Source organism: Rana temporaria, chromosome 2 (genome assembly GCF_905171775.1).
Source record: "Rana temporaria chromosome 2, aRanTem1.1, whole genome shotgun sequence".
In the NCBI taxonomy this organism is placed as follows: Eukaryota; Metazoa; Chordata; class Amphibia; order Anura; family Ranidae; genus Rana; species Rana temporaria.
Window position 1 is genome coordinate 331,866,504 of NC_053490.1, and position 13,736 is coordinate 331,880,239.

The window sequence follows — 13,736 nt, forward strand, 5'->3', positions numbered from 1 at the left end:
GGAAAATACAGGAAAGAAAATTAAATGTATTTTTTTTATCCAATGTTGTCAATCAATAAGATATTTCTAACACACGTCACAGGCATATTTCCATCACAGAATTACACCCCAAAATGTATTCTGCTACTTCTCCTGAGTATGGTGATAACACATGTAGCCATATAGAGGGGCCCAAAATCCAAGGAAGCACCTTCAGGCATTCTAGAGGCATACATTACACATCTAATTTCCTGACTACCGATCATATTTTTGAATGCCCTGAAGCAACAGGACAGTGGAAACACCCACAAAATGTCCACATTTTGGAGAGTAAACACCCTAAGTTATTTTTAATTTCTTTGCCGCAGGTTTTTGAAAAATGCGGAACTAAAATGCAAAATACTTTTTTACATAAATTTGGCAATGTAATGAGATATTCACATACATCAAAGACATACTCAGAATTGCATCACAAAACACATTCTGCTAATCCTCCTGAGTATGGTGATACCATATGTGTCACACCTTTTCACTGTGTGGGCTGATTATATACCGGAGTTTGTATCTTGTGCATTACACAAACCAATTATGTCAAAACCAATATACTGTAATGGCCATACAAGTGGCCAGGGAATATGATGTGTAGCATCACCAATAGCAGTTTCAGTTCCTATAAGCCAAGCAATCTTAGCCTACTGGTACACGGCTGCCTCCAGGAATGCCATGATCAATGGCCTGGTGTCTCACAGAACATAGTCAGTGGGATGTGCAGGTGGGTCAGTTTAGGCTGCTGGCAGAGACATGGTCAAGCGGACAAAGTATCAGTCCAGGCAGAAATGTGGTCATTAATCAGGCCAGGGTTAGAGTACAGGCAGAGGCAACACTGTACTGGTGTGCTGGGGTTTAAGGACACTGTAACTGGAGTGGAGGGCATCAAGGACACTGTAACTGGTGTGACGGTGATTAGGGACACTGTAAGTGGTGTGGCGGTATTTAGTGACAATATGACTGGTGCAACAGTAATAAGGGACACTGTCAGGCCCCGTACACACGGCCGAGGAACTCGACGTGCCAAACACATCGAGTTCCTCGGCGTGTTCAGTCCTGGAGCCGCCGAGGACCTCGGCGGGCCGAGTTCTCCCATAGAACAACGAGGAAATAGAGAACATGTTCTCTATTTCCTCGCCGAGGTCCTCGTCGGCTTCCTCGGCCGAAAGTGTACACACGGCCGGGTTTCTCGGCGGAATTCAGCTCCCGGCCGAGTTTCTGGCTGAATTCTGCCGAGAAACTCGGTCGTGTGTACGGGGCCTCAGTGGATGGTGGTGATTATGGACACTGTGAATGGAGCACAGTGTGCACAATCACCACAGTCCACTCACAAAGAGGTATCTACTACTTTAAGAAATGTGGTAAAATACTACATAGCGCTTTTCGATTTTTTTTTGCCATTCACTAAAAAATGCTTCTAAAATACGTATGCATATTTTCAGAAATATGCAGTATTTATCTCATGAAACCATGAGACTTAAAATGTAGGGTTGTTGAATTTAAAACTATATACATTGAACATTGTAAAGATCGCTGTTATTTTTACAATATCTAATCTGATATCATCAGCTTTTAGATTTCATAATATTGCATTACACTTTGGAAATCTTTAATCATTAGCAATGTATAAAGTACAATCTTTTTCTGACGATTTCTTCAGTTGTTGAAATAATCTTGCTAACCCATTTATAAGCTGATGGATTCTAAAGGTTAAACACAAATAGTTATTGCATTCTTTGTCTGTTTTGCTGTTTGTCTTGACAAGTTGAAATCATCAGATATTCATTGCATGTTTTATTTTTTTGTAAGTGCTTATTGGTGACTTGATGCATTTTTTTTTTCCAGATGGCTTTGATCTGAAATCAAACTGGTAATTAAGGTACTGGAGTGGCCCACCAGACCTGACACCTCATGTCTTCCGGAGTCGCAGCATGGCTGCCCTTTGCAAGGGCAGCTGCCATTGGGTGGATGCCAGTGGCCAATTGTCCTATGCCGCTGGCACCAGGTGACAAAAACAGAAGGCAAGATGAGCTAATCATTCTTAATGTTAGTGGGCGCCGATTCCAGACTTGGCGAACTACTCTAGAACGATATCCAGATACCCTACTTGGAAGCACAGAGAAGGATTTCTTCTTCAATGAAGAATCCAAGGAATATTTCTTTGATCGTGATCCTGAAGTGTTCAGGAGTATTCTAAATTTTTACAGGACTGGGAAGCTCCACTACCCTAGGTATGAATGCATCTCTGCCTATGATGAAGAACTAGCTTTCTATGGAATCTTACCTGAAATCATAGGTGACTGTTGCTATGAAGAATATAAAGACAGAAGAAGAGAAAATGCAGAGAGGCTAATGGATGACAATGAATTTGAGCATAGCCAAGAACCAATGCCCTCCCTAAACTTACGCCAGACTATGTGGCGAGCCTTTGAAAACCCCCACACCAGCACTTTAGCCTTAGTCTTCTACTATGTGACCGGCTTCTTCATTGCAGTGTCTGTGATCACCAATGTGGTGGAAACTGTTCCCTGTGGCACTGTGCCTGGAAATAAGGAGCTTCCTTGTGGTGAAAGGTTTGATGTAGCCTTCTTTTGTCTGGACACCGCCTGTGTCATGATTTTCACAGTTGAGTACCTCTTGAGACTTTTTGCAGCCCCAAGTCGCTACAGGTTTATGAGAAGTGTCATGAGTATCATTGACGTAGTGGCCATCATGCCATACTACATAGGCTTGGTGATGACCAACAATGAGGATGTGAGTGGCGCCTTTGTCACCCTGCGGGTTTTCCGGGTCTTCAGGATTTTTAAATTTTCACGCCACTCCCAGGGTTTACGGATTCTTGGGTATACCCTGAAGAGCTGTGCCTCTGAACTGGGATTTCTCCTTTTCTCACTGACAATGGCAATCATTATCTTTGCCACTGTGATGTTTTATGCTGAAAAAGGTTCATCATCCAGCAAGTTCACTAGCATTCCTGCTTCATTTTGGTATACCATTGTTACCATGACAACTCTTGGGTAAGTGTTCTACTTATTATATTTGCTCAATACAGAATACATGCATTGCTACAGCCTTGGAACCCTTCCTTTATTTCCTTCAGGTGGATTACCATTCTTGTACAATGACATTTAATGACACTCCCTTGGGATTTTAAATGCATTTTCCTTTTCGCTAAGCTGCTTACACAGACACACAAAATCAATTAGAGGAGATAGGACTGAAGTAAAACAACAGATTATAATTATGCTTATTCTTTGTGTGTGCTTTGCATCTACCTGCTTTTTGATTAGCTACCTCTTGATGAGATGAAGGTGACTTTTTATATTACGTCTGGGGAGTCGGGGAGGTCTGTGTATACATTAAACATCTGAATGAGAAGAACAACCTGTTTGATGAAGATTATCCCATTAGCCTTACAGTATATGCACAGATATTAAAATGCAACGGGGAAAGTTGTAGCTTTACCGTCTGTTCCTGTGATGGAGGCTGTCTGTTGCTATGAATAATCCTTTTATTTACAAGATATGGTCTTAAATCCCTTGATTTCTGTTTACATTTTCTGTCCTGCCCTTCTTTACTGTATTGCATCCTAGCAGCATCACTGATACACATGAGTAGCTTAAGGATATATGATCCTATTTTCAAGGATCAAGCATTCGTTTAGACTGAGGTGTCCTCAAAATAAAAGGAAATAAAAAAAATATGTATAGATGAAATGCTTTTAGCTGGTAAAGTCATATGTGTATGCATGGAGGGCACTCAAATTTACATAAAACTGTTAGCATAAAAGAATTACAAATGTAAATGTCAAGGCTCTCACATGATTCTGCTATGTAACCAACAAATAAGGGAACAGGATACACAGTTATCTGTTCAGTTCATTAGTAATTTCAACTATAATAATGTATTACTTTGAGGACAGTGTGCTATATATAATTATAATGCTGTCCTTAGAGCTCAGTATAGCTAGTGAATTGCTGATTTAGACAAATGAATTAGTCCCTAGAAAATATGTATTGACACTCTATAAGTACTTTCCTATAATAGTACCCCACCTGTGCTTTACTGAGAAGCATTAAATGGTAGACAAGAATATATGTTTAATGGCATTTAAGCCATACCTAGTACAAAAGAATAACATCTCAAAATAATTAATCAAGGTAAGTGTATTATAAGGAAAATGCATGCAAACGAGCAGACATTCCCTGAAGTTTCTTTGGACTTTCTGAATGTTAGTATTTGCATGAACACCTACAGTGCAGACCAAACGTTTGGACACACCTTCTCATTCAAAGAGTTTTCTTTATTTGCATGACTATGAAAATTGTAGATTCACACTGAAGGCTTCAAAACTATGCATTAGCACATGTGGAATTATACATAACAAAAAAGTGTGAAACAACTGAAAATATATTTCATATTCTAGGTTCTTCAAAGTAGACACCTTTTGCTTTGATTACTGCTTTGCACACTCTTGGCATTCTCTTAATGAGCTTCAAGAGGTAGCACCCCATCACTCTCCTTCTTGGTCAAATAGCCCTTACACAGCCTGGAGGTGTGTTTGGGGTCATTGTCCTGTTGAAAAATAAATGATGGTCCAACTAAACGCAAATCGGATGGAATAGCATGCCGCTGCAAGATGCTGTGGTAGCCATGTTGGTTCAGTATGCCTTCAATTTTGAATAAATCCCCAACAGTGTCACCAGAAAAGCACCCCCACACCATCACACCTCCTCCTCCATGCTTCACGGTGGGAACCAGGCATGTAGAGTCCATCCGTTCACCTTTTCTGCGTCGCACAAAGACACGGGGGTTGGAACCAAAGATCTCAAGTTTGGACTCATCAGACCAAAGCACAGATTTCCACTGGTCTAATGTCCATTCCTTGTGTTATTTAGCCCAAACAAGTCTCGTCTGCTTGTTGCCTTTCTTTAGCAGTGGTTTCCTAGCAGATATTCTACCATGAAGGCCTAATTCACACAGTCTCCTCTTAACAGTTCTAGAGATGTGTCTGCTGCAAAAGGTGGCTACTTTGAAGAACCTAGAATATGAAATATATTTTCAGTTGTTACAAACTTTTTTGTTATGTATAATTCCACATGTGTTAATTCATAGTGTTGATGCCTTCAGTGTGAATCTACAATTTTCATAGTCATGAAAATAAAGAAAACTCTTTGAATGAGAAGGTGTGTCCAAACTTTTTGTCTGTACTGTATATGGCAAAACTTAAGGATTATGATAGGTCAGTGAGGCACACAGTCCTATTTTGCGGTATGTGGGGATAGTTATGCATAATATCTCCGAACCAGAATATAGTGTTCTACTCTAAAGGTATGATTTGACACCTTCTGTATAGTAGTAACTTTACTTTGCATGTATTTGAATTGAATACAGTTATGCTTTAGCCTTTTCAAAAAGTGCTTCAAGATTCTGGAAACACCTACCTGACATACTGTAGGTCTTGGTGATGAAGGGCAGAAGAGACTGTAATGACCAGCCAGGCACACTTTTTCTTAGCTTGAGGGAGTATGTTATATAATATATTAGTCTACAATTTGTGATAGTGATAAAGATCTGGGAAGCATTCCCCCCATCTGTAATACAACTCCTTGCTCCTACCTGGCATTTATCACAGTCAGGTTTTTATCATAAAATTCCTTTTTCTTCATCACTTATTGATAGTATGACATTTCTATCATATACCCGTATATGACTTTCTACAGAAGCTTTCTCTCTAATTGCTGCAAATGTAAACCATCTAGTTTATTGTTGTGTTTATATTTCATATTATATTCATGTTTATATATAGTGGCTGTAGGTAATGTTGTAGGTATGGTTGTGTTCAGCATGAAGAAAGTTTACAGTAAGTTTACTTTGGGAGTCTTAGAAGCTCACACATGCAGGGTTAAATGCTATTCTTTTCTAAATGCATGTAAATAGATTTATGAAAAAAAAAATCACTGGTCAAAACTGCATAAAAGGATTTATGTTTTCACCAGGGCCTTTTAAATCTTTTCTGGAATTTAGTAAATTGTAAGCATTGCACTCCCTAAATGGAGAAGTGTTTTCTTTAACAACATAAAAGTTAGCAGATTGTCACTTTAGTATCATAGAAGCTGGATGTCTGGGCTTTATCTTTCCTGCTGACAGCATGGTCCTTGTTTAGCTACTTTAAGTGAATTTGTGAATAATGTTGAATGCTAACAGAAATTATCTCAAGCAGCAGATTTGGAAATACAAATTCCAGTTTTCCCAGGGACTTATACTTTAATAACATCAAATATAATTTGCTAAGAACTGCATGCGTGGCTACAGTATTCAGGCTTACAGAGACAATATTAAAAAAAACTTCTACAACAAAACAATAATGCACGTAAGCCTCAGTTACTAGAACTAGGCAAGGTAGGAACTTTTCCCACCATTCCTTTGATTGACATTGGTAGGATTAGACCCAGTCCATTTGATTTGCCTGTACTGGCATGGCTACCCCATCAGCTACCAACTGCCCCCAAGTTCATCTTTCCTTGTGATGTGACAGGAAGGTGTAAACCTTTGACTGATTGCACTATCTACCTGGGTTACAGTATAAGCATGAAGTTGTAGCTGACCCCCTCTAAATGCCAGCAGGCTGCAAACCCCTGTCTGGGGTGTCTTGTGGATTATCCACTTATAATCTGAAGGTTGCCGCTTGGGCCTAAATCATCTTGGTGTGTATAGGCTAGTTATCAGTGTCCACATCACATATAATATAAATCTAGCCTCAGCAACTTTAAACAGTATTATCTGGACATATAAACATGGTATTAAAACATTTACATTGTTTCGTCACTGCTACTGAAAACAGAAACATTGAAACCATATTTTCTCTATGATGTCTATGTAAGCATGTTTTTATACATCAGTTGAAATGTTTAAAGTCAAAAGCATAGTCATTACTTATCCATAAATATGTTTTCTAATTGATTGATTGGTTTAGAGTCAGATATGGCAATATATTTGGAACATTTGGAGCATTGAAAATATTGCCAGCATTTTTCTGATGAAGTGTAGCTGGAAAGAAACAGCGCAATACATTTTTTATGTGACACAGTTCTGCACATTTCTCTTGTGCTTTCAACCTTTGGTGAAAAGTATTTAGATGGCTGATAAGATTTGTTTAAGTACAGTACATGATGCTCTGTTTCTATTTTGAAAATTGCTTATTTTCTGTATTTTTCATTTTCTATTCACTTTGTCCATTTCCATTTGATGGGAAAATCTGTCTGCAACAATGTACCGTATATTGGAAAATAATATATGTAACTGATAATTTTAAGCAGGCATTGCTAGGGAAAATTGTAATCTTTAATAAGGCCCTAATTTGGAATTTAGATACAAGTAGATACCTGTAAATAGCTGAACCAGAACCTCAGCCTGTAAAATGGTTGAAAAGTGCCTCTGGACCGATTTTTACTGTTTCACATGTTTTAATACACACATTTACTATATTATGCTGGTCTTTCTAAAAGCATGCTCAGGGTACCTCAAAGTCTCACCTTTTTCTCAGTTTGAACGCTCTAAATTTCATGTATTCTTAAAAGGATTGGGCAATATTTGAAAGAAGAGGGAGATAATGAGAGAACTATGAAGTGCATGTCACAAAATGGTAGTAAGTCAAAGCTTGAGTTTCTCTTTAAGAAAAATGTTAGCACTACAAATCAGTACTACAGTGATCACAAAAAAAATGTAGCACCATCTATATTGTTATCTTGTGAGATCAGTGATATCAGCAACGGATTCTGTTTTGTTGTTATTGGCTTTAGTATTTTGCAAGAGTAATTTATTGTTTGTTTCAAATAAAAGCTCTAAATATTTTTATAATATATTTTTTACCTTAAAATGATTTAGATGAATGTTCTTTCTATTGTCTTTGTATCTGTCCCTTTGACAGAGTCTCCAAGACTGCTCAAGCACCAATAGTCCATTTCTTTACCTTTTTTGCTTGATTTTATGATAGGCAATGCTATGCATTGAAACAGTTAGGCACCAATTATGTAGCTATAACTTTACTTTACAAAAAAATGCAAAGATAAAAATACACTCACAGGAGTAAAATATACAAGTGCTTATCTGTGACCTAGGACCATTTCCCTTATCCAGGTCAAAGCTTGGGAAATAATTTCGGCCTTGACTACCACCCAAACATTGACCCAGAATTGGAAGAAACTCCACCACCTCTCAGCTTTTGAATGCTGCATACCCCACTCATTTTTGGTAGGTCTAATTGAACATATCCCAGGCTGCCCAACACCCTACAGCTCCAAATTATCCTGGGCCAAAGATAAATGCTGTTACTGTATATTTAACTCTTGTGAGTGTTTATTTATTATAGTGCTCACCCCAAAGGGAGCTACTGAATTGTATTGGTTCACGTCTGCCCTGCACATGTGATGAACCACCCTTAACAGGACATGAGAACAACAACACATGGTTTAAATTGACTTTATTTAAAGCAAAGCCCTAAAAACAGATGGTTTAGTTAAACAAACACAATTCACAGGGTGTCACTGTTCATTAAACAATGATGTCTATGTAAAACACTTATATGTGTGAGCGTAAAGTGTATAAGTCCATAAATTAGTGGGAATAATCTTAAATTGAAAAATGTCGATCAGTATGTATAAAACACTGTAGACGTATATTTCAATTCCATAAATAGAAAAGTCCACAAAAATAAACGTGAAAATAAGAGTGAGATGATCAATCAAATGATAGTGACGCGACACCCACGGTGATCCAAAATGAACTGAAATGAAAGTGATATCGCCCGCCACCAATGGAGGCTTACCGGATGCGATGGACCCAAATGAGCTTATGCCCAAAGGATCAATAAAGCTTTTTACTCGGTTGAGTATGGAAATGAACCGAACCACACCAAACGTTTGATCAGCAGACAACGGTGAAATCCTCACTTAATAACAGGTGGACAGGGTGGCTCCAGTTGGAAGATGACTCATAGAAGTGGAAGAGCTTGCACAGAGTATGTGGAGGAAAATAAAAGGCACATAGCGTAACTCCGCAAAAAAGGGGAAGTTTAATAATGGTTAAAAACACTTACAATTATGTAGGCATTAAAGGACATCAATGTAGGATGGTGCATGGCAGCAGTAGAGTCCCGACGCGTTTCGCTACAACTAGCATCGTCTGCTAGTTGTAGCGAAACGCGTCGGGACTCTACTGCTCAAACGTTTGGTGTGGTTCGGTTCATTTCCATACTCAACCGAGTAAAAAGCTTTATTGATCCTTTGGGCATAAGCTCATTTGGGTCCATCGCATCCGGTAAGCCTCCATTGGTGGCGGGCGATATCACTTTCATTTCAGTTCATTTTGGATCACCGTGGGTGTCGCGTCACTATCATTTGATTGATCATCTCACTCTTATTTTCACGTTTATTTTTGTGGACTTTTCTATTTATGGAATTGAAATATACGTCTACAGTGTTTTATACATACTGATCGACATTTTTCAATTTAAGATTATTCCCACTAATTTATGGACTTATACACTTTACGCTCACACATATAAGTGTTTTACATAGACATCATTGTTTATTTTTTATTTTTTCAGCGCTGCATTTTTTTGTTTTCTGTTTGTATTGCTTTCCTTTTTTTCACTGGACTGTATGTAGCTGCTCAACTATTTTGATAGCGCAGATTTATTTTTTATTTTTTTAATGTCACTGTTCATTCACCATGTCTGCCTGAAAAGCAGTTAGTAAAAAAGGTGGACAAGGTGGAAGTGAGAGAGTGGTACCGGCTTGTAATGCAGATAAACAACAATCCAACACAGCACAGCAATACAATTGGCTCTTGCAATAGAAATACAGTGATAGTCTGTAGAGAGCCTGCTAGTGATGGTGCCCTTAATATGGAATGTCCAGTTAAGTAAACAAGATAGTGGTTAAAGGCCTCTCACCACTGATGACTCTGATTCTGATCCTGAGTGGTCCCTTGGTGGCCATCAAAAGGGTCATCCCTCACGAGCCAACTCTCTGCAGCTATAGCAGGCAGTGGTAGCTGGAACACATGTCATTTTGGATACCTGAAACACCAAAATGCAGGATATGTCCAGAACACTCTGGAACAACAGTGTAGCACATGAATCAGGTGTTCCTCTCTCTACAGACAGTCTCTCTGGAGCACTCCAACAGTGAAAACAGCAGCTGCCTCTATACACAATACAACAGTATAAACTAGTACGGTCTCTCACGCTGCCTGAGCTCTAGGTAGCAAAGTCATCTTACAGCTCTCTCCCCCAGTCCCATGTGGATCTCTGCCCTTCTCCCTGTGATGGGTGGGGCTAAAATGGCCAGCAGGCAATCAAGAGCTAGCCTGGCCCAGGCAACCAATCATTGGTCCTCTTTCCCCGGGGCTGTTAGGGACAGGTCCTTGTCAGCTGTAGCAACAGCAAACAAGACACAGTCCAATCTCCTCTCTCCCTGCAACTGGCCATTACAGGAAAGAAGAGAAGAAAATTTTCTTTATACAGTTTATTTTGCCAGCACTGCTGGGCAAGATTTAAAGAGTCCAGTTTAGTGCTATATTATAGTTGCACTTACTTGAATTAAAGTTATTTGCTACACTCTTGGTGTGCTCTCTGCCTTATCATTTTGCCCTTAGATAATTGGTGGAATATTCCCCAAAAAAATGTCACTGAGAGCCACAAGGTTGTTGTAGTGTCATGAATAGATTTATTTTTGGAGCCATGCCCTACTCCCACCTCTTGATTTATTTAAGGGTCTGAATATTGTATTGCTTTGAGATATCTTCATCTTTATTGGACTTGTTGTAAAATTATGAACCATATCAACACAATCTATTTATCATAAGAATAGCCTTAAAGGAAAACTAAACCCAAGAACAAAAATGTAATATGTTTCAACTTACCAGTCCTTAAATGTAGCGATGAGCCAAACATACCCAGGTTTGGCTTGAGGTGGTTTTAGCATGACTAAAGTTCTGGTGCAGAATATGAACCCCAGTAAAATCAATAGGGCCTAATTGTTTAAAAAAAACAGTCATAGTCTTTTTTTCAGGCAAATAGGCAAGGGATTGTCAAATTAATGTCGTTGGAGGGCTGGGCACTGCCCTGGTGGACATGTATCAAAGCAAACATTCAGTTTGATGGAGAGCAGCAACTTTATCACTGCTTTAAGGTCAAAATTAAAAATGTTTTTTTTTTTTTTTTTAATAACATGCTTGGTGGTGTTCCTAATTTGCTTCCAGTAAAGTGGAGCATCTTTACAATGCATTCTATTGACAATGAATTCATCCAACAAAACTGACATTTACAAAGTAAAAAATGGTGGCAAAATATGGTTTTGACCACTTTACTTTTGTTTGTAAACAAATGGTTGGAGATTCCAATATGCCTTCCCCCAGAACCATTGTCAGTGCCATTGTCCAAATGAGGCCACATGGCCTTATTTGGTCAGTAGTGTTACAGTGTTCTCATCCCTTTGTCCTTGTCCACCTTTTTGGCAAGGGGATAGGTGACATCACTGGTTGGTTGCTAAAGACACAATGGGTAGCAGCAACGCCAGTTTCTTGGTAACCATTGACAAATTGGGTATTTGACTGAACAACAGATTTCCTAACAGCTAAACATACCAAACCTTGAGCTCCCTTCTTAGATGCAGTGGCTGCATTCATTTTCTTATTTTAGGAGATGGAATGGAGATGAACAAATACACACTTGTTTGAACTCCAACATTTGTGACAACAATGGCTCCTCTGTAGATACTGTGGAAAAGTGATTGTAGCCACCTAGGAGCTGAAAGTGTGTTATTCGCACGATTACCAGTCCAAAATAAGCAAGAAAAACCTGAAAAAGAAAAATATTGCAGCAACCACATCTAAAGACTGGCAAGTTCCAATATAATACATTTTTGTTGTTAGGTATACATACGTTTCAAAATATGTACCACCAAAGAAATTGAACTATGGAAGAAATAATGGATTATTTTCAGTGTATACTGGTAAATACTGTCTTTTAACTGATAATCATTTCCCCCATTTTTTTTATTACAGTGTAGTGCAAGTTACCAGTGGTTTTCAATTAATCACTCTTGCTTCCTGTAGTAGGCTAAATAGCTGATGTTTCCTTTTTGTAATGTCTGATCAGTTTTCCAGCTAGCTGATATCTCTGTTGGAAAGCAGCTGTATATGAATTTTTGCAAATTAATTAAACCTTTTGGAAGTAACCAACACAATATCATGATCTCATGCGATGTACAGCTGCTGAGAATAGTTACTCTATTGCCATATTTAATTGTTAAATTATATTTCTGAGCTTATTCTTCTGAAAATCTCCAAGTACTTAGCTTCCTATAAGAATACAAATATTTCTGAATATTAGAGCTGAGCCTTTTGAAATCATTTTCAAATCCTGCAAGCAGACTGATTTAATTTGTAGCTTTGTTTTGACCACTTGTGGCCTCAAATACATTATTTAATCTGTCTGACTTCTCTGAGTATTTTTCACCTTTGCCTTGTTATTTGCAAGACAGAGTTGTCTACTTGCCCTTTTAAGACAGGATATATTAATCTTACTGTGGATTTAAAAATAGTGGCATAGCAAATTCAATACTGCATATCTGATGCCATTCACTATATCCATAAATGTCTGTTAAATAGTCATTCATCTGTTTCTTTCTTCCTTTTTTGTGACATCATCACATGACTTATAATAGAATCGTTATATAGCAGAATTGGGAGGGGGGAGTTATGCCAGATTTCAGCTGCAAGATCAATCAAACAAACCTAACAATAGCATGACCTTTTCTGTGGGTGGCAATTTTCTCAGCATGTTTTGTAGTAATTTAAGTAACTAGACAAATAACTAGCAATTCTTTAAAAGTATTTTAAAAAACAATGTATTTTTTTGCAACACAGTCTTCTCTTGGCCAATTTTACATTTATAATCCCTACGTGCATGTTAACTTAGTTACTAAATGTAAATTTTGGGATGTGTCTACCACCGATCTACACTGAGGACCCCCCAGAAGCAAACAGTAGCAGCACTTACAGATTCCACATGAATAACTAGTAGGGATGAGTGAATCTTCCTGGTTTGACTTTCTAGCAGTTATGCCTCGTACACACGACCATTTTTCTCGGCAGGAAAAAAAACGTTTTTCACAACGTGATTCCTCTCCAGCCTGACTTGCATACACACGATCGTGCAAAAAAAATCCGACCAAAGCACGATGATGTACAACACGTTCAACGGGACTATAAAGGGGAAGTTCCTTTCAAATGGCGCCAACTTTTGGGCTGATTTTGGACTGCATACTTGATTCTGAGCATGCACATTTTTTTTCCCCTCGGAAAAGCATAGACACAACCGTTTTTCGCGAAGAGAAAAAGACTGACGGGAAACACGACGAGAAAAAAGAGAGCTGGTTTTAATTTTTTTGCGGGCAGTTTTTTCATTGAGAAAACTGCTAGGGAGCATACACACGACCTATATAAAAAATGGCAGTTTTCTCATCGTGAAAACCGGTCATGTGTACAAGGCATTAAAGTAGTTGTGAAGGCAGAAGTTTTTTTCTATGCATTAAGATAAAGAACCTTCTGTGTATAGCAGCACCTCGTACCTGAGCCCATCTCTGTCCAGAGATGTGCATGAGTGGCTCGGCCGTTCAGGAGTTCCCCTTCTGATTGGCTGA

General features: G+C 38.6%; 1 protein-coding gene across 1 annotated transcript in view; it reads left to right on the forward strand.

Moving 5' to 3' along the window:
• KCND3 (potassium voltage-gated channel subfamily D member 3) overlaps positions 1-13,736 on the forward strand; it is a 678,805-nt gene that overhangs the window by 62,492 nt on the left and 602,577 nt on the right. The window contains exon 3 of the mRNA XM_040337491.1: positions 1,873-3,044. Within this exon, the coding sequence (XP_040193425.1) occupies positions 1,939-3,044 (1,106 nt within the window). The 5' untranslated portion in view covers positions 1,873-1,938. The remainder of the gene's footprint in view (positions 1-1,872; positions 3,045-13,736) is intronic.